The 22,250-nt window shown below is 46.1% G+C and overlaps 1 protein-coding gene across 2 annotated transcripts in view; it reads left to right on the top strand.

Annotated features, from left to right (window-relative positions):
* Nucleotides 1-22,250, top strand: part of LOC145360867 (noelin-2-like) — a 257,857-nt gene that overhangs the window by 221,037 nt on the left and 14,570 nt on the right. For both annotated transcript variants that reach the window (XM_080216353.1, XM_080216352.1), the window contains exon 3: nucleotides 10,124-10,279. In XM_080216353.1, coding sequence (XP_080072479.1) covers nucleotides 10,124-10,279 — 156 coding nt within the window. The remainder of the gene's footprint in view (nucleotides 1-10,123; nucleotides 10,280-22,250) is intronic.

Here is a 22,250-nt window from a genome sequence, read left to right as displayed (position 1 = left end):
CTCACTGAGGTAGAGGGTTCCACATCCTCATCACGCTCAGGCTGTACTCCCGCCACCGTATCTATCATCTCTGCCGAAAGATTTTGGAATTAAAAAAGGGAGAATTTAGCACGGCCAATGTGCTTACCCAGCACGTCTGTCAGACTGTGGAAGGAAAACCCGGAGGGAACTCACCCAGACACTGGGAGAACATGCAGACTCCGCACAGATAGTCACCCAAGCCGGGAATCAAACCCGGGTCCCTGGCACTGTGAGGCAGCGGTGCTAACCACTGTGCCACCCACAGTCATGGGACATGGGCATCGCTGGCTGGACCGGCATTTATTGTCCACCCCTAGTTGCCTGAGTGCAGTTGAGAGTCAACCACATTGCTGTGGCTCTGCGATCACATGTAGGCCAGACCAGGTAAGGACAGCAGATTTCCTTCCCTAAATAACGTTAGTGAACCGGATGGGTTTTTCAGACAATGGTCATCAGTAGATTCTTAATCCCAGTTTTTTTTATTGAATTCAAATCCCACCATCTGCCGTGGCGGGATTCGAACCCTGGTCCCCAGAACATTAGCCAAGTTTCTGGATTAATAATCTAGTGATAATACGACTAGGCCATCGCCTCCCCAGATGATCACCACAAGGAACAATCAGCTATTTCCTAAGGTTTTACATTAAAGGTAAAGGTCTATCCCCATAAGAGATGTACAGATATGAATAATTCAGGCTAATTTGAAATTCATTACACAGATTGAAAAGGAATACCTATCCTTAATAATTAAGCAGTTGTCCTTTTATCTCTTGGATCTGAATTTAAACACAAGTCAAAAGGATGGAATTAAAGTTACCCTTTCTACTGACTGTTGGCATACTCAGTGTAATAAGACCAGCCCCAGATCTTCAACTTGCTTTATCTTCAAATGTTCCTGAACTGATTTCTCAAATTGGTACAACCTTTGTCTGCACGTTCCTGGCATGTGACTATCCTGGCAAGCCCATCCCTAATTGCCCCCGAGAAGGTGGAGGTGAGGTGCCCCCTTTGAACTGCCCCAGCCCATGTGGTGTAAGGTTGCATGATGTGGCGACGTTGGACTGGGGTAAACACAGTAAGAAGTCTCACAACACCAGGTTAAAGTCCAACAGGTTTTATTTGATAGCAAAGCCACAAGTTTTCAACCCGAAAGCTTGTGAGTTTACTATCAAATAAACTGGTTGGACTTTAAGCTGGTGTTGTGAGACTTCTTACTGTGTAGGGTTGCAGCCAGAAGGTTCATCCCTCACCTGAGTGAGTTCCTCGGCTATTTCAGAGGGTCAGTTAAGAGTCAGTCCGTTCTGCTCTCGGCTGTCCAGAATCACGCGTAGACTGGGTAAGGATGGCAGACTTCCTTCCCTTGAGGGTTTTCAATAACAGCTCGGTAGTCATGTGATGAAGCATCCAGGAACAGGCCCAACCAGAATTAGTAATCCTATTAACCGTTGAGCTGATCTTATAAAGACGGAACTGTTGTCAGAGGTATAGATAAAAAAAATCACCATCAAAGACTCTGAGAACCTTGTGTGAGAGTAGTGTCACGATTTAGTTATAAAATCATAGAATCCCGACAGTGCTGAAGGAGGCCATTCAGCCCATCAAGTCTGCACTGACTCAGTATTTTACTCAGAACCCACTGCCCAATTCCTGTAACCCCAAGGTCAATTCCTCTAACTTGCACATCTTTGGACACAAAGGGGCAATTTACCATGGCCAATCCACCTAACCCACAGATCTTTAGACACGAAGGCACAATTTAGCATGGCCAACCCACCTAACCTGCATATGTTTGGGCTGTGGGTGGAAAATGGAGCACCCAGAGGAGACCCACGCAGACCCGGGGAGAACATGCAAACTCCACACGGACAGTGACCCAAGCTGGGAATTGAACCCAGATCCCTGGCGCTGTGAGGCAGCAGTGCTAACCACTGTGCTGGTCCAATGATGCGATCAATTGTCTTTGAGTAAGGTGCCAAGTTTGAAGGCGGTGGGAAACCCAGACTTCAGAAAGCCTTTGATGAAATACTTCACAAGAAGGTTTCTCTCCGAGGTTTAGTCTTGTGAATTTAGTGAAAATCTGCAGTGTGGATTGGGAATTGGCTGAAAGCCCGTTGGCCAGTAGGTTGTCAATGAGCTTATATTCTCTTGGAACCCTACCGGGGGTTGACATGAGGATCTGATGACCTTTCTTACGGTTAGTCAATGACTACGTGTAGGTGTTAGAGAATGACCGATGTGTTTCTGAACAACGTCAAGATATATCCGGCTGTTGGGGCTATAAAGGATTCTCAATTACTGAAAGCAGATCTGAATGTGTTGGAGGGACGTGTGTTGAGCAGAGAGGAGCTTTACAGAATTATTCATCTGGACTTTTGCCAGTACCACAGGGTTTGTTGGCTCGAGATGATGAAGACCAGTACCTAGGACATGACAGGCCAGAGAGACCAGCTTAATCGTCTCTTTCTCACGATTTTTATATGCTCGTAAACCATGATGTGGAGATGCCAGCGTTGGACTGGGATGGGCACAGTAAGAAGACTCACAACACCAGGATTAAAGTCCGACAGGTTTATTTGGAATAAAGCAGCGCTCCGAAAGCTCGTGATTCCAAATAAATCTGTTGGACTTTAACCCTGGTGTTGTGAGACTCCTTACTGTTTCTTGGACCACACACACACACACTGACTCGAGGCTGGAGGTTGCACGCAAAAACTTTATCAGTCCCCATTTGGAATGAGATATTTTGGATGAGACACGGAATTGCAGCCCCGAGCGCACTCTCTGGTGGATGTGAAAGATCCCATGGCACTCAGGAAAGGGAAGGAGAGTTAGTCTCGGAGCTCTGGAATTAGGCTCTGGAACAAGCTGCCAGAGGTAGCAGTAGAGGTGGGTACAAATTTGTCTTTTAAAAAGCATTTAGGTAGTCACATGGGTAAAATGGGTATAGAGGGATATGGGCCAAATGCAGGCAACTGGGATTAGCTTAAGGGTTTTAAAAAGAAAGGGCGGCATGGACAAGTTGGGCCGAAGGGCCTGTTTCCATGTGTAAACCTCTATGACTTTATGACCCTATGACCTTCACAGGAGCTTGCTGAGTGACAATTGGCTGCTGTGTTACCTACAACAAGACAGTTTATGTATTTGTCCAAGAGATGCGGATGTCACTGGGCCATCCCTAATTGCCCCTTGAGAAGGTGGTGGGTGAGCCGCCGCCTTGAGCTGCTGCAGTTCCTGTGGTGTAGGTACACCCACTGTGCTGTTAGGGAAGGAGTTCCAAGATTTTGACCCAGAGACACTGAAGGAACGGGGTTATTTTTCAGAATCAGGATGGTGAGTGGCTCGGAGGGGAACTCTGCAGGTGGTGGCGTTCCCATGTGTCCTGCTAGATGGGAGGGATTGTGGGTTTGGAGGATGCAGTCTACGGAGCCTTGGTGAATTGCTGTAGGTGCATCTTCATTAACTGTAAAACATCCTAAGGTCATGAAAGTTGCTATAAAAATGCACAACTTTCTTTTCTTGTCGTTGGAGACCAGATCAGAAACTCCAAGGTATATTGTGAACTTAACCTAGACCCCAACTTTTATTTGTTTTGGCATTAGTTCAAACACCCCAGAATCAGGGCAGACAAGACTCGCAGAGGGGCATTCTTCATACTGGATCTTGCAAGCCTTGGGTGAGCAAGGCAATAAAATTCCATCAAAGGTGATTCATTCCAAATATGATTCCATTAACTCACGAGGAACATTTTACTACAACAAACTTTATTTAACAACACAGTTAAATATATAACAAAAATAATTAATATAACTTTTATCAACTGAAATATTTAACTTGACAAGGTATAATTCTTAACTGCTAGTTATTTCCATAGTTCCAATTTAAGCAATACCCCCACAACAATTATCTGCCTTCAGAATCACTCAGCACAAAAACCATATATAGACTCATGTGAATGCTAGACTTTCAGATTTTTAACCCCTCAGGATAGAAATGCAGAAACTCACCTGTCTTTTGACTCCCATACAGCAGTCTCCAGAGAAGGATCTATCTTCAAACAGCAGAACTTCAGAGAAAGAAACCTATTTTCTGAAAGTTTCCTGTCCTCAATCTCCAGAGAGAAAAAGAAAGAGACAGAGAGCTACTTCTCTCTAAATGTCCCAAGCAACAACCGAGCTTGTTTCTCTCTGCGAGCCTTGCCCCGCCTAGTAACATGACTTTCCTGTCATTCAACCGAATCAAACCCTGCTCTGAAAAGCTCCAGGGGAAAACACAAATTAACAACCCTGCACTAGCCCAGATTAAAACAAACATTCCAGCAATTAGGATCAATTATGCATCTGTAGGGACTGCCAGTTACAGACACACTGGCACCATACAGTCATAGAGGTTTACAGTTTACAGGCCTTTCGGCCCAACATATCCATGCCATCCAACTTTTACCATAAAGCTAGTCCCAATTGCCCGCATCTCCCACTATACCCAGCTTACCCAGGTAACTGTCTAAATGCTTTTTACTACTACCTCTACTACTACCTCTGGCAGCTTGTTCCAGACACTCACCACCCTCTGTGTGAAAAAAAATTCCCTTCTAACCCTTTTGTATCTCTCCCCTCTCACCTTAAGCCAATGCCCTCTAGTTTTAGACTCCCCTACCTTTGGGAAAAGATATTGACTATCTAGCTGATCTGTGCCCCTCATTATTTTATAGACCTCTATAAGATCACCCCTCAGCCTCCTATGCAACAAGGAAAAAGTCCCAGTCTATCCAGCCTCTCCTTATAACTCAATCCATCAAGTCCTGGTAGCATCTTAGTAAATCTTTTCTGCAGTCTTTCTAGTTTAATAATATCCTTTCTATAATAGGGTGACCAGAACTGTACACAGGTAAATAGATCTGAGTGCTAAAAAAATTTCCTACATAAGAAACATAACATCTCAAGGGTAACTAGGGATAGACAATAAACGCTGACCTAGCCAGCGACACCCATGTCCCAGGAATTAATTTTTAAAAAACAACTACATTTCTTAAAGGCTCAGTGTCACCAGATTGTGAAGAAATGAGTTTCCCAGCAGACGATGGGACATATTTATCAGATCTACAAAGGTGATCATTAGTCTTGGAACTAATTGTTAGCTGTTGTGCATCAATATATTGTCAGCTGGATTGGGGAAGGAAAATATGTAAAGAATAATCATAAAATCTCTACAGTCCAGAAAGAGGCCATTCAGCCCATCATGTCTGCATTGACCACAATCCCACCCAGGTCCTCTTCCCATAACTCCACAAATTTACCCTGCTAGTCCCACTGACACTGGGATCAATTTAGCTTGGCCAATCAACTCAGCCCGCACATCTCTGGACTGTGGGGGGAAACCGGAGCACCCAGAGGAAACTCACGCAGACACGGGGAGTGCAAAGAACAAAGAGAGGTACAGCACAGGAACAGGCCCTTCAGCCCCCAAGCCTGTGCACATCATGATGCCTGCCTAACCTAAAACTGTACACGCTTACGGAGCTCATATCCTTCCATTCCCAGCCTATTCATGCTTTAATCTATTTGCACCTTAAATGCTGCTATCATACCTGCTCCCCATCACCTCCCTGGGCAGTGTGTTCAAGACATTCACCACTCTCTGTGTAAAAAAATTGCCTCGCACATCTCCTCTAAACATTTCCCCACGAACCTTTAAACCGATGTCTCTGAGTACTCGACTTTTCAACCCTAGGAAACAGCACCTGAATATCCACTCTGTCCGTGCCCCTCATAATCTTGTCAACCTGTATCAGGCCAAAATGATAGAACATGCAAACTCCACACAGACAGTGACCCGAGGGCTGGAATTGAACCTGGGTCCCTGGCATAATGAGAGAGGAGTCCCAGGGACAGAATGGAAAGGTGGGCTGAGTGGTCATTCCTTGAATGTGTTTTGGGTCGGTGGGGGGGGGGCAGTTTCTGGGTTGGGGGGGTGGGGACCAAGGGTTGAACAGGTATAATTTAATCTGACTGTAACCAGGAAATGGTTTCCTCTGTTGACGGATGATTCTTTCAACCCCAGTCTCAGGAAAGTAAAGAAATTTTGGCTCTCACCAGCCCCCCTTCTCATTGAATATACAAGCCTTGAATTATTGATCGAGTCTTTACTTATTTAGAGTTCCTCACAGCCAAACAACATTAATATCACTCGGAAACGTCCCACTTTGCAAACGCTGGCTCCCTTTGTGAAACTAAATCACTGCTTGCCTTGAATAATTCTCCTCATTAATGTGTCGAGGTACAAATTACTCTTTGCCTATCTATATATGTATATTAATAGGGGCCAGAATTTTCCGGCTGTTCACACTGTTTCTTCAGAAGGAACTCTTCAAAATGCAGCTAATGAAAATATAACATAACTTACTCCAACGTATAGATCAAAGAGAAGTAATGAAGAAACATCATTACTCCAAACTTGAGGCCTCGCCCGAGGCCACTCTAAACTCCCAATAATTCCAAATAGGTTCCAAGATGGTGCTGGAACGAGGCGATTTCTTGCAAGCTTTGCCCAGCATACTTTCTAATTACATCTTTTACTCTCGTTCTGTGCTTCTAAAGCTTCATTACTGCATTCTGCATTCTCTCCTTTCCTTCTCTATGAAGGGTATGCTTTGCCGGTACAGTGCACAATACTGAAACAATACTTTTCGCTGTATGTTAATACATGTGACAATAATAAATCAAATCAAAAATCAAACCAAATCACGTTCTTATTTATAGTGAGTCAGCTGTAATTGGTTCCATGGTTTACCGGGTCAGCTGACCCTTACAGCTTGTTATCATTGGTCACGTTACATCCAATGCAAAAGAGAAAATGCTGGAAAATCTCAGCAGCTCTGGCAACATCTATTAGGACAGAAAAGAGATGACCCTTTGTCAAAGCTAAAAGGCAGAGAAAGTGGGAGATATTGTACAGCGGCGGGAGGGAATGAAAGGTGAGTCATAGCCACAGAAACCAGGGGAAAATTCTGCTAATGGCAGCACACAGAGAGAATAAAGTATGTGAATGGCCAAATGGCAGAGAAGCTGTGAGCTGTGACAGATGAAGATGTCGGCAGAGTGTGGTAGGAATGGGATAGAGGTAGAATGTAGAAAAGGGGAAGCGGGGGGGGGGGGGGGGGCAGAGAAAAGGTAAGGGAAGGGAGATGAAGCAGGGGGCAAGAGTGGGGAGGGGGAAGAAAAGTGAAGAATGACAATAAAGTAATAAAAGGTAGAGAACAGTAAAAAAAAAACTAAGTAAAACAGAATGAAAACAAAGGGGACCAATGCAAAATTGTCACTGGTTGCATTCTTACACATGTTGGTGGGACTTTCCAGTCCTGCTGCAGCGAACGGAGATTTGGCGGAGCACCATATTCTCCATCCTCGCTTGTAGCAGCAATGAGGTGGAACGGCCAGAATTCCTCCACCAGCCACCACCGCACCCCCACCACCTCAATAATGAACTTAAAGAGCAGTTGCATCAAGTATGGTGCTGGGCTCTCCTTCTCCAGCATACTCCTCAGAAAGGAGTGATGGGCTTCCCATCATAGAGATAATAATAAAACAGAAAATGCTGGAAAAGCTCAGCTGGCCTGGCAGCATGTGCGGAGAGAGAACAGGGCCGATGTTTGGGGCCCATATGACACTTCTTCAGAGCTAAGGAGAGGAGGAGATTTGATGGGTTTTACACCGTATAAGAGGGGACACACCAAATGGACAGAGCAGAAGGTCTGGCGTGAGTGAGAGCTAGTGAGAGATTGGACAAAGATGTCATGGGCACAAGCAGTGGCACAGTGGTTAGCACTGCCTCTTCACACCTCCAGAGACCTGGGTTCGATTCCTGGCTCGGGTCACTATCTATGTGGGGTTTGCACATTCTACTTGTGTCTGCGTGGGTTTCCCTTGGGTGCTCCGGTTTCCTCCCACAGTCCAAAGATGTGCGGGTTAGGTTGATTGGCCATGCTAAATTTGCCCCTTAGTGTCCTGAGATGTGTAGGTTAGAGGGATTAGCGGGTAAGTGTGTGGGAATGAGGCAGTAGGGCCTGGGTGGGATTGTGGTCAGTGTAGACTCGAAGGGCCAAATGGCCTCTTTCTGCACTGTAGGATTTCTATGATTCCATGAAGACGAGTTGCATGTCAATGATGGTGTTAAAGACTAAAGAAGGTGCTAATAGCAGCATAAAAGTATGGTGGTGGAACGTGTTATTAGCAGAGCAAAGTTCAGTGAGCTGTAAATCTTGAGAACAAGGTGGCCCTGTGAGGGGAAGGGGGGGTGATGGTGGGTGGGATGGTGTTGAGACCCTCTTCATGTTGATGAAAAGTGAGATGTCCAAATTTCAACCTTGTGGATTTATGGCACAATGGGAAACACGTCCCCTTAATTACTCAGTTCAAAGTCTTAAACTCTGGAATTTCTTTGCACAAATTCTCTCCACCCCTTTCTCTTCCTAAGGCTCCTTAAGATCTTTCCCCTGCCAAGCCTTTGATCACCCGCTGTAGTATTTACTTCCAGGGTTCAGTGTCAAATTTTGTTTTGCTAATCACCCCCACCATGAAGTGCTATGGGAAATTTTTATGATGTGGAAAGTGCTACATAAACGCAATTGGTGTGTACATGGACAAATACCAGCATGGTCGGGAAAAAGAGACATGCTGTCAAAGCTTTTTACCTTGCACTCATCAGACATCTCGCAGGAAATCACCAACAGTTAGGGAGGACGACAGTAAGAAGAGAGTGCTGATGAGGTGGTAAGTCAGCTCTGATTGGTGAGTGTTGCCATGGAGAGTGCAGCACCTACCAGTTGCCACCCAGATTTGTTCAACTTCAAACTGGGAAGATCGACTCTGACTGGTCGAGGCATTGCACCGAGGAATGAATCAGGGAATGGCTACTCTCCAAGCTCGTGTTTAGTTGAAAAAGATGCAACATGTGGACATGCTCCTACTGTCTGCAAAGGATACGGCTCTGTGTGTGGGTGTGTGTGAGTGAGTGTGTGTGGGTGTGTGTGTGTGAGTGAGTTAGTGAGTGAGTGTGTGTGTGGGTGTGTGTGTGTGTGGGTGTGTGTGTGAGTGAGTGTGTGTGGGTGTGTGTGTGTGAGTGAGTTAGTGAGTGAGTGTGTGTGTGTGGGTGGGTGTGAGTGAGTGAGTGTGTGTGTGTATGTATGTGTGAGTGAGTGAGTCAATGTGTGTGTGAATGTATGTATGCGTGTGTCAATGTGTGTGTGAATATGTATGTGTGAGAGTGTGAATGTGTGTGCGTGTGTGTTTGTGTATGTGTGTGTCTATATGTGTGTGGATGTGTAAATGCTTGTATGTATGTGTGTGAGTGTGTATGAGTGTGAATATGTTTGTCTATGTGTGTGTGAGTGTGTATATATGTGTGTGTGTGTGTGTATGTGAGTGAGTTTGTGTGTGTGCGTGTGTGAGTGCTGGTGTTGGACTGGGGTAAACACAGTAAGAAGTCTCACAACACCAGGTTAAAGTCCAACAGGTTTATTTGGTAGTACAAGCCACTAGCTTTTGGAGCACTGCTCCTTTACCAGCTGGCGGCGCGGACTTGTTGGGCCGAAGGGCCTGTTTCCCATGCTGTGTTGTTCTTTGTTCTTTGTATGAATGGGAGTTCTGTTCGCAAATAGGGCATATAAAGACACAAACTCAATTTACAAAATAATGGTTGGAACGTGAGTCTTTACAGGTAATCAAGTCTTAAAGGTACAGACAATGTGAGTGCTTAACCCTCTCTCCACTCACATTGTCTGTACCTTTAAGACTTGATTAGCTGTAAAGACTCGCATTCCAACCATTATTTTGTCGATTGAGCTTCAGTCTTTATATGCCCTGTTTGTGAACAGAACTCCCACTCGCCTGACGAAGAGCAGCGCTCCGAAAGCTAGTGGCTTGTGCTACCAAATAAACTTGTTGGACTTTAACCTGGTGTTATGAGACATCTTACTATGTGTAAGTCCACCAGGCTGCGAGCCTGACTGACAATCTGTGACACGCGTTCCCTGACATGACATGACGAGTGAGGTGCATGTGTATTTTTGTCAGAGATATGTGTGGTAAATCTGATGCTTGTTTTGCAGGTTCAGAATATCTCCCAGTCTATAGAGGTCCTGGACCTTCGCACCTACAGGGACCTGCAGTATGTGCGGAACACAGAATCGCTGATGAAAGTCCTCAATGCCAGATTGAAAGTTGCAGCAGAGAGTCAGACGAACCTGTTGAACAAAAACTTTCAGGTACGGGCAGGGATTCCATGGGTATTTATTTGTGTGTGTGTGTGTGTGTGTGTGTGTGTGTGTGTGTGTGTGTGTGTGTAAGAGAGAGAGTGTGTGAGTGAGTGTATGTGTGTGTGTGTGTGTATCTGTGTATGTGTGTGTGTGTATATATACAGTTTGTGTGTGTGTGCGTGTCTACATGTGTGCGCATGTGTGTGTACCATGCATGTGTACACGTGTGTGTACCATGTGTGTGTATTGTGTGTGTGTGTGTGTCATGTATGTGTACCATGTTTGTGTACCGTGTGTGTGCGTACTGTGTGTCTACCATGTGTACCCCGTACCTTCCTTCTTGCTCTTTCCCTCTCTAGCACAAATAGATCTCAGTTGAAAACTCTTACATGCGATTATCTTGCTGTTCTGGGCCAGATCTGAAACCCCAGGGTATTTCATGAAGTTAGCCTAGACCCTAGCTTTTACATTTTATTTTGGCATTGGGTTTTTGGGGTGGGACACAGGGAGGATGTGTCCCCTTTTCTCCATGCTCTGCCACTTTTCATTCGGCTCACATCCTCCTTGTTGCCCCTGTGATGCTTTGCCCTTTGGCATCAGGGTAAGGACAAGGTAAGGCTTCAATCCAGGAATGATTCAAGTAACCCACTGGGAAGCTTTCATCAAAACTTTCTTCCACCTTCTAACTTCGGGAAGAAGATCCAAAAGTCTGAGGTCACGTACCAACCGACTCAAGAACAGCTTCTTCCCTGTTGCTGTCAGACTTTTGAATGGACCTACTTGCATTAAGTTGATCTTTCTCTACACCCTAGCTATGACTGTAACACTACACTCTGCACTCTCTCCTTTCCTTCTCTATGAACAGTATGCTTTATTGGCGTAGCCTGCAAGAAATGATACTTTTCACTGTATGTTAATACATGTGACAATAATCAACCAAATTAAATCAAAAAAAGTTAAAATATAACAGAAATAATTAGTATATCTTTTATGAATTTAAATATTTAAACATGATAAAGCATAATTCTTAACAGCTAGCTATCTATATTGTTCCAATTTAGTAGCATTCCCCCATAGACATGAACCCTTTCTTCAGAACAAATTAGCACATGAACCAAACTTGCAGACGTGGGCACTGGATTTCCAGCCTTTTGACACCTTTGGAGAGTGATTCGGATAGACCTCTGTCTTCACTTCTCATGTCGCAACTTCCAGGGAAAGCACCAACCCCAAGCAGTGGAATTGCAGAGAAAAAGGTTCATTTCTTGTCAGATTCCAGTCGTCACTTCAGACAGAGCAAGGGATACAGAAAAAGCAACCTCTCTCTAAAAATCCCAAAAAGCAGGCTGGCTTAATTCGCTGTGAAAGCCTATCTCCCACTCAATCATGTGACCATACTGGTCAATCAACCCAATCAAGCCCCACTCTGCAATATCCCAGGGGAAAACACAAAAAAAGCCTGCATTAGCTCAGATTAAAACACACACTGCGTCAATCATGAATAATTATATTGCTGCAAGAATGCTTTTGGAGCTAGACAAAATGGTTACGATAAAATGGAAGGGACTAGTAAACATGTTTAGCACAGAAACCATGACTAAAATACATTTCTTAAAGGCACAGCATCGTCATACTTGCCGAGTACATATTGGACAGCCTGAATGTTTGGATAGACATAAAGAAAAGCCAACTTGAAATTGTCAATTTCCAGTAGAAAATAACTAATATTAGCTCCAGCAATTCTGGAGCTCCGTTTTAAGAGATAGAGTTTGGGCAGGTTGTAGTGATACCCTACATTCTGATATCTTACTAGTGTTTTGTCCTGGCTACAGGGACTGTCACACCCACCAGACATGCATCTGAGTTCAACAGGGTGGTGGGATGAATGGTTTCTACTCTGACTGATGTGGTCATGTCCTACTGGACACTGGATGGAACTGCAGTTTTACGAGATCAGACGCAGTTAAGCACAGGCCAGGAACATGAACCTGCTGACATCTTTCCAGACACATAGAGACGAGAAGCAGGAGTAGGCCATTCGGCCCTTCAAACCTGCTCCGCTATTCATTATGATCATGGCTGATCATCCAACTCAATAGCCTGAACCCCGCTTCCTCCCCCATATCCTTTAATCTGCTTCACCCCAAGTGGGGTGGCACACCGGCACAGTGGTTAGCACTGCTGCTTCATAGCTCCAGGGACCTGGGTTCGATTCCCGGCTCGGGTCACTGCCTGTGTGGAGTTTGCACGTTCTCCTCATGGGTGCTCCGGTTTCCTCCCACAGTCCGAAAAACGTGCTGGTTAGGTGGATTGATCCAAACAGGTGCCAGACTGTGGCAACTAGGGGAATTTCACTGTAACTTCATTGCAGCGTTAATGTCAGCCTCACTTGTGACTAATAAATAAACATTAAAAAAAACTTTAAAAGTGTGATATTTCACTGCTTCTTGGAAATATACTGGGTAGGATTTCTAGTCCCAAGACCAGAAAATTCCACCCATGGTCAATGGAACTTTGTGTTCTCCATATCCCGCCTGCTACAATTTCCAGGGTGGGCGGGACAAGAAAATTTTGCCTACAGTGTTTTGGCCTCAACTACTTTCTGAAATAGAGAATTCCAGAAGTTGACCACTCTTTGGGTGAAGAAATGTCTCCCCATCTCCGTCCTAAATGGTCTACCCTGAATCCTCGGACTGTGACCCCCTGGATCTGGACTCCCCCCATCAGCGGGAACATCCCTCCCTGCATCTAACCTGTCCAGTCCTGTTAGAATTTTATAGGTTCCGATGAGGTCCCCTCCTTATACTTCTGAACTCCAGTGAATACAATTCTAACCAACTCAATCTCTCCTCGGACATCAGTCCCGCCATCCCAGGAAACAGTTTGGTAAAGTTTCTCTGAACCTTCTGTTGTTAGAAGGAAGCTGGCTTTAACCCTTGCCATTGGAGGAGATTAAGGGTAATATTTCTGGTAGAGAGATACTGATTGAGGGTGTGCTTTCTTTTATGTGACTGCTGCACCTCTCCCAGGAAACAGCTGTTTGTGTCTGTGTTTCTAAATGGGTGTGTGACTGTCTCTGTGTGTCTGTGTATTTGTGTGACTGTGTTTCTGTTGGGTGTGTGACTGTGTTTAACTCTGAGCCTGTGTTGTGGTTGTATTTTTTTGTCTGCGTTTAGATTTGGTTTTGTGTATCTGGTTGGGCCTGTGTTTTTGTGTATCTGATTGGGCCTGTGCTTTTGTGTGTCTGGGTTGGGCCTGTGCTTTTGTGTGTCTGGGTTGGGCCTGTGCTTTTGTGCATCTGGTTTGGGCCTGTGTTTTTGTGTGTCTGGGTTGGGCCTGTGCTTTTGTGTGTCTGGGTTGGGCCTGTGCTTTTGTGTGTCTGGGTTGGGCCTGTGCTTTTGTGCATCTGGTTTGGGCCTGTGTTTTTGTGTGTCTGGGTTGGGCCTGTGCTTTTGTGTGTCTGGTTTGGGCCTGTGCTTTTGTGTGTCTGGTTGGGCCTGTGTTTTTGTGTGTCTGGCAAGGCCTGTGTTTTTGTGTGTCTGGTTGGACCTGTGTTTTTGTGTATCTGGGTGTTTCTGTGTTTTTGTGTGTCTGGCTGTGACTGTGTTTATGTCTAGCTTTCTGAGTGTGGCTGTGTTTTTGTTTGTGTGTCCTAAGAACATTAGAACAGGAGAAATAAGAGCAAGATTAGGCCATTCAGCCCACATTTCAATGAGATCGGGCCTGATGTTCTGTCAAGACAGCATTTTCCTTCCAGTTCCTGTCTGTCCTGATTCTTTTAATATGTAGAAACCCATCAATCTCTGTGGCTTTATAGAATCTTGGTTGCAGCTTTATAGAACCTTAGTTAGGCTGGACTTGGAATATAGTGTTCAATTCTGCTCGCCACTCTACCAGAAGGATGTGGAGGCTTTGGAGAGGGTACAGAAAAGATTTACCAGGATGTTGCCCTGGTACGGAGGGCTTTAGCTTTGAGGAGAGGTTGGAGAAACTTGGTTTGTTCTCACAAACTTGGTTTGGAACGACAGAAATTGAGGGGTGACGTGATAGAAGTTTACAAAATTATGAGAGGCATAGACGGAGTGGATAGTCAGAAGCTTTTCCCAGGGTGGAAAAGTCAATTACTAGGGGGGCACAGGTTTAAGGTGTGAGGGGCAAGGTTTAAAGGACATGTACGAGGCAGTCCTAACTGGTCTACCCCTTACCTTAAGACTGTCTCCTCTTGTTCTAGACCTCTGCCACGAGGAGGAAACCCCATTTATCCTGTCAAAGAATTTAGTACGTTTGAATAAGATCACTTCTCATTCTTCTAAATCCAGTGAATAAAGGCCCAGTCTATTTAATCTTCCCTTATTGGACAATATTTCATCAGAGGAATTAATTTAGTGGGCCTTACTTGCATTCATCCTATAGTAAGCATATCTTTAGCTGCAGAACTGTACACAGCTCACGGGGTGTGTCCTGTCTGCATTCAAATCCACAACTATGTCTTTCTGCGTAACTAAGGTTGGACCATTGATTCCTGGTCCCTGGACAATGCAGATACCTTGTCTTCTGAATATGTTATTTGTCAAGGCAGATTACAGTGACCCTCCAGGCTTTGCTGAAACAATCACCTTCATGTCCGTAAAGCTGTGGCTAGTTAGGCACACTTTGCCTGGAGCCAGTTCAGAAGAAGTGTCAGTCAGCCCAGTGAGTTGGAACTGAGAATTGAGTTTCTATTAAAGCAAGCAGAGAGCAGACTGTCACAGGTCACTGCATCCCAGAATTGTTAGTGACTGCGAAACTATGACAGGGCTTGGCAGGTGACAGAACCTTGGCCTTGATGTTAAATACGAGGGTGTTCCAAAGCCCAGAAGGGTAACCTGTTTTTTAATGTTGTATATTTTTGATTTGGTGAGAAAGGATACTCAAACCAGTCCAAGCGTATTGCAATCAACTAATAAAGAATATAGGCAGCACAGTATTTAGCACTGCTGCCTCACAGCGCCAGGGACCCAGGTTCAATTCCAGCCTCGGGTCGCTGTCTCTGCGGAGTATACACATTCTCCCCATGTCTGTGTGGGTTTTCTGCGTGGGAGGAAACCGGAGCGCCCAGAGGAAACCCAAGCAGATAAGGGGGGACATGCAAACCCCACACAGACAGTGACCCGAGGTTGGAATCGGACCCGGGTCCCTGGAGGTGTGAGGTGGCAGTGCTAACCACTGTGCCGCCTCGCTTAGCAGCTCAGCAGCTAAAGGCAAGGCCACCAGTGGTCACAGTCTTTCCCTCTTTCCAAAGAACTTGAATCCATGTCCTTTGTCGACCCTTTGACAACAGGAGGTGGTCATGGGGTTCGGTTGTCTGAAAGCAGGAATACAGTAGGGCACAGGCTGGATTGAGGGAATGGGAGATGGGGGGATAAAAGAGGTCCATTGTCACGGCTTTACTTTGTACTGGATGAGGGTGATGTGAGATTTGAAATGCTACGTAAGTTGGGAACGCACCATCAATCTGCATGTTCTCAGTGGGGGGCACGGTGGCACAGTGGTTAGCACTGCTGCCTCACAGCGCCAGGGGCCCGGATCCGATTCCAGTGGGGGAGGTGAACAAGATCGGAGAATTGCGGGCGCCAAATGTGGACCAATAACCTGTGGGTGGTAACTATCCACTGGATTTAGCTCAGAGGATTATGTGTCATTGGATGCTGAATGGGCAAAGGGGACAATGACAGCTCAGGGAAGGTAAGTATCTGGGGAGTAAGGGGTAACATAAGAGATACCATGTGTGTATCGTCATCAGTGTAGTTGTTATGATGTATAATATTCCTTATTATCCTGTGTTTCTCTTCTCAATTAAACGAATCCCTCTGGTGCAGAAGGAGGCCATTTGGCCCATCAAGTCTGCGCCAACAACAGTCCCTCCCAGGTCTATCCCCATAACCACATGTATTTACCCTGATAATCCTGCTGACACTAAGGGGCAATTTAGCATGGCCAATCAACCCGATCTGCATATCTTTGGACAATAAGGGACAACTTATCATGGCCAATCTACCTAACCTGCATATCGTTGGATGCTAAGAGACAATTTAGCATGGCCAATCCACATAACCTGTACATCATTCGACACTAAGGGGCAATTTAGCATGGCCAATCCACCTAACCTACACGTCTTTCAGAATGTGGGAGAGAACCGGAGCACCCAGAGGAAACCCACGCAGGCACGGGGAGAACATGCAAACTCCACACAGACAGTGACCCAAGCCGGGAATTGAACCCGGGTCACTGGCGCTGTGAGGCAGCAGTGCTAACCACTGTGCCACCGTACCACCTTGATCACAATCAGGTTGAGGGACAGAGCAGGCTTGAAGGGCTGAATGGCCTACTCCTGCCTACTCTTATTTTCCATATTTCTCAGGGTACCCCGGGATAGACAATAATTTTACAGTGTACGATGGATAAAATCAAATTACTGTGGATGCTGGAATCTGAAACCAAAAGAGAAAATGCTGGGAAATCTCAGCAGGTCTGGCAGCATCTGTCAGGAGAGAAAAGAGCTGATGTTTTGAGTGCAGATGACCTTTTGTCAAAGAATAATCTACAGTGTTTAGAACATGCAATTCCATTGCCTTTGTTTGAGCATCCTTGTGCTAAATTCTGTAAATCTGTGGCATAAAAGTGAGTTGTTTCCTTGCTATTTAAAAGTTGGACAATCTATGACAATGATAAAAAGCAGTTTTGCTTGATAGATTTGCTTTTGAGATTTGTCTGTTCCAGACAAATTTGGTGTTGCAGAGTTTATGTGCTTAGTGCTTTTCATCTCCTTAGCTTTCTGTCTCAATCCCCCAGCCTGTCTCTGAATGAATGCTGAATTGTGATGCTGGCACGTGCATTGCTTTTAATCTATGAATGGTATCAGTCTGTGACAAATCCCTTCACCTAGCTGGGATACACTGGCTCCTGCTCTATTAAGGTTTCTACCTACACATTCTCATACTTGTTTCCTGATCATTCCGTGGATCTACCCTCACCCTCTCCGTACCTGAAACCTCTTCCAGCCCAAGAACCCTCCAATGTCTCCATCTTCCTCCAAATCTGGCCTCTTGTATAGTTTGGCTCCTCATCGCTCTGCCTCTGGTGACTGTACGGCACGGTAGCACAGTGGATAGCACTGCTGCTTCACAGCGCCAGGGACCTGGGTTCAATTCCCAGCTTGGGTCACTGTCTGTGTGGAGTTTGCACATTCTCCTCGTGTCTGCGTGGGTTTCCTCCGGGTGCTCCAGTTTCCTCCCACAGTCCAAAGGTGCGTGGGTTAGGTTAATTGGTCAAGCTAAAAATTGGCCTTAGTGTCCTGAGATGCGTAGGTTAGAGGGATTAGTGGTAAATATGTAGGGATATGAGGGTAGGGCCTGGGTGGTTGGTGCAGACTCGATGGGCCAAATGGCCTCTTTCTACACTGTAGGGTTTCTATGATTCTGTACCTTCAGCTGAAGTTTTGGATTTTTAAAAACCCTTTCACGGGATGTGGGTGTCGCTGGCTAGGTCAGCATTTATCGCCCAGCCATAAATACCCCTTGAGGAGGCGATGGTGAGCTGCCACCTTGAATCGCTGCAGTCCCTGTGGTGTGGGTACACCCGCAGTGCTGTTAGGGAGGGAGTTTTCTCTGAACATGCAGTTCCATTGCCTTTGTTTAAGCATCTCGATGCTAAGTTCTGTAAATGTGTGGCATGAAAATAAATTGTTTCCTTGGTAAAGGAAAGCTCGATATATCTCCAAGTCAGGGTGGTGAGTGGGTTGGAGGGGAACTTTGCAGCTGATGGTGTTCCCATGTCTCTGCTGTCTTTGTCCTTTGTGGGTATGGAAGGTGCTACCCAAGGAGCCTTGGTGAGTTGCTGCAGTGCATCTTGTAGATAGTACCCACTGCTGCCAGTGTGCGTCATTGGTGGAGGGAGTGAATGTTTAGAAATCATAGAAACCCTACAGTGCAGAAAGAGGCCATTCAGCCCATCGAGTCTGCACCAACCACAATCCCACCCAGGCCCTACCTCCATGTCCCTACATATTTACCCGCTAATCCCTCTAACCTACATCTCAGGACTTTAAGGGACAATTTTTAGCATGGCCAATTATCCTAACCCGCACATCTTTGGACTGTGGGAGGAAACCAGAGCACCCGGAGGAAACCCACACAGACACGAGGAGAATGTGCAAACTCCACACAGGCAGCGATCCAAGCCGGGAATCGAACCCAGGTCCCTGGAGCTATGAAGCAGAAGTGCTAATCACTATGCCACCGTGCTGCCCTGTATTGTGGATGTGGTGCCAATCAAATGGGGCTGCTTTATCCTGGATGGTGTCGAGCTTCTCGAGTGATGTTGGGAGCTGCACCCATTCAGGCAAGTGGGGAGTATCCCATCACACTCCTGACTTGTGTTTTGTAGATGGCGGACAGGCTCTGGGGAGACGGGCACTGGATTTTCACCATCCCGCCCACCACGGGAATCATAGTGGGGGCAACACAGACCAGGCAAAGTTGTCCTTCCGCGATTGGAGTCGGAAAATCCCGCCCAGGAACTGAGCTACTCACCGGCAAGATTCCCAGCCTCTGACCTGCTCTGGTGGCCACAGTATTTATATGGCTGGGTCCTGTTCAGTTTCTGGTCAATGATGATGCCTCCCACCCCTCCACCCTCCCCCAGGGTGTTGATAATGGCAAGCTTAATCCACATTTTAAAAAGCGTTCGCTCGTCATTTGCGTCACTGTGAACGAAATGAATTCCCTTTGCCCTGAATTGTAAATATTTAATTTTGTTGAAAGCCTAATTAAAATCTTCCTTCAGTCTGACCTTCAGCTGGTGTCTCCAGAAGCCAGCACTGAGTGAGACCATACGCCCAGGGACACCTTTACTCAGCGCAGCCAGGGTAAATTAGACAGGAATGTCAGAGGGCGGACAGATGTGTGGGCTGGCTAAAGAACTCCACTGTGCACCGCACATTACCAACCATCTTTATAATTTCATGATGTACAGAAGGACAATCATCTCCCACACAATGTGCTTCTGTCCTATCAAGTGGATGGCGAAATAAAGCAAAATTTAAATTTATTTATTCATCACAAGTAAGGCTTACATTGACACTGCAATGAAGTTACCGTGAAATTCCCCTGTTCAGGTCAATGCACCCTAACCAGCGCGTCTTTCAGAATGCGGGAGGAAACCGGAGCACCCGGAGGAACCCCATGCAGACATGGGGAGAATGTGCAGACTCCACGCAGGCAGTGACCCAAGCCAGGATTCGAACCCAGGTCCCTGATGCTGTGAGGCAGCAGTGCTAACCACTTTGCAAAGACAAGGGGAGGATATGAACTGACTTTCTGACTGTTGTCTTTTATCCTGACTGCAGCTGTGGGCGGCACAGTGGTTAGCACTGCTGCCCCACAGCGCCAGGGACATGGGTTCGATTACAGGTCCACACTGCCTGTGTGGATTTTGCACATTCTCCCCGTGTCTGCGTGGGTTTCCTCCAGTTGCTCCAGTTTCCTCCCACACTCCAAAGGCTAGGTTGATTGTCCATGCTAAATTGCCCCTTAGCGTCAGGAGGATTAGCAGGGTCAATATGTGGGGATATGGGGATAGGGTGGGATTGTGGTCAGTGCAGATTCGATGGACTGAATGGCCTCCTTCTGCACTGTAGGGATTCTATGATTCTATGAAATGTATAATCAGGAACTCAGCAAGCGGAATCCCTGGCCATGTACAAAGAGGTTTCTCTTGTGCTATATATCTTCCATTTAAATGGCACCTTTCACAACATAAATACTCCCTAAGCGGATTACAGACAATGAAATACACTCTGAAGTGTAGTGAAGATGCAGATGCCAGTTTGCACAGAGCAAGGTCACACAAACAGCAATCCAATAACGATCAAATCATCTGAGTTTTATTTTATTAATTCTGGGCGGCACAGTGGTTGGTGCTGCTGCCTCACAGTGCTAAGGATCCAGGTTCAGTTCCAGCTCGGGTCACTGTGTGGAGTTTGCACATTCTCCCCGTGTCTGCGTGGGCTTCCTCCGGGTGCTCCGGTTTCCTCCCACAGTCCGAAAGACATGCCGGTTAGAGTGCGTTGGCCGTGCTAAATTCTCCCTCAGTGTTACCCGAACAGGTGCCAGAGGGTGGCAACAAGGGGATTTTCATAGTAACTTCATTGCAGTGTTAATGTAATTCTTTGATAAAGGATCATAGAATCCCTACAGTGGAGAAAGAGTCCATTCAGCCCATCGAGTCTGCACCAACCACAATCCCACCCAGGCCAGAACCCCAGGCATTCACCCGAGTCACCTAGACTCGAAACATCAGCTCTTTTCTCTCCTGCCAGACCTGCCGAGATTTTCCAGCATTTCTTTTTCCTCTTTTGGTTAATCTCAGCCTACTTGTGAGACTAATAAATAAGCTAAACTTGTTACAAACATTGGCAGGCGTGGGTTTATTTTTTTAAAAAATGACCATTTTGGTCACCCAAACGGTGCGGATTATTGATTCCTGAACCAAAGTTGCCAGGAGGGAAACTCTGCGGCCGGAATTTTACTGGCACGGCCACCCCGATTCCGGGGGGGGCGGGCGAGGCTTGGGGGAGGTTCTCCGAGAACGGCATTCCCTGTTGGCTTTGGGCGGGATTGTATGAAACTCGAGCGCGCGTGCCGGTAAAATTCTGCCCTGTGCCTCGCTAATGTTTGCAGCGAAATATATAGTTAAGAGAAAAGGTTTTAAACGCAGTCATAAATCTGCCATTGCCTTCGCAGTCCCTCTGCTGTGAGAATCGGATGTGGATTGATGCAAGGATTTGAGGCCTGTTGCTTAATAACATATTCTTACTTGCTTCTTAGCTTTGTGTCCTTTCTGGCTGATGTATTCTGTTTGTTACAATGTGAAAAACAACGTCTGGTGGAACTCTGGCGCATTACTTCGTGTCATGCAGGGGTCCCGGGGATGAAGTTATATTTCGAGACAAGGATTTTGAATTTCATAAGCAGAACGAATGTCACAAAGATTGATGTTGCTTTGGCTGAAGCATGAATTAGCTGCCAAACCAAGCACAACTTTTCAATTTAGCTATGGATAAACTGTCGGATTAAATCACTGGACACAAATTACATCTCGTTTCTTTTAAAGATGCATTGGGAAGGTATAATGTGACGCTTTGGTTTCACGCACAACATCGCCGGAAACTAGGGAGAATTTCCATTGAATTACTTTTGCCATAAAAAGGCCCTCTCTCTCTCTCTCTCTCTGCAGAGCACTGATATGAGAACACGCTCATTAGGAGCAGGAGTAGACCATTTGGCCCCTCTTCGATACGATCAGGGCTGATCTGATTTCTGTAGGCTTTCGGGCTGGGTGGGATTGTATTCGGTGCAGACTTGATGGGCCAAATGGCCTCCTTCTGCACTCTATTCTATGAGTGTAACCTCAAGCCCACATTCCTGCTGACCCACCCAGATAACCTTTCACCCCCTGGTTAATCAAGAATCTCTCTAGCTCCGTCTTAAAACTATTCAAAGACTCAGCTTTCACCGCATAGAATTCCTACAGAACAGAAAGAGGCAATTCGGCCCATTGAGTCTATACCAATTACAATCCCATCCAGGTCCCATCCCTGTAATCTCATGTATTTAGCCTGCTAATCTCCCTGACACAAAGGGGTAATTTAGCATGGCCAATCCACCTAACCAGCACATCTTTGGAGTGTGGGAGGAAACCAGAGCATCTGGAGGAAACCCACACAGACACGGGGAGAATGTGCAAACTCCACACGGACAGTGACTTAAGCTGGGAATCGAACCCGAGTCCCTGGCACTGTGAGGCAGCAGTGCTAACCACTGCACCACCATGCCGTCCAATTGTAAGATTTAAAGGGAATTGTACAGTAGAGAGATAGGCCATTCAAAACAAGTGGTGTTTATGCCCCATATGAGCCTCCTCCCTCCTCACTTCATCGCCC

Source organism: Carcharhinus amblyrhynchos, chromosome 33 (genome assembly GCF_965287045.1).
Source record: "Carcharhinus amblyrhynchos chromosome 33, sCarAmb.v2.hapA, whole genome shotgun sequence".
NCBI classification, from domain to species: Eukaryota; Metazoa; Chordata; class Chondrichthyes; order Carcharhiniformes; family Carcharhinidae; genus Carcharhinus; species Carcharhinus amblyrhynchos.
Note: the sequence above shows the minus strand (reverse complement) of the source record. Positions and strands in the feature narration are given on the sequence as shown.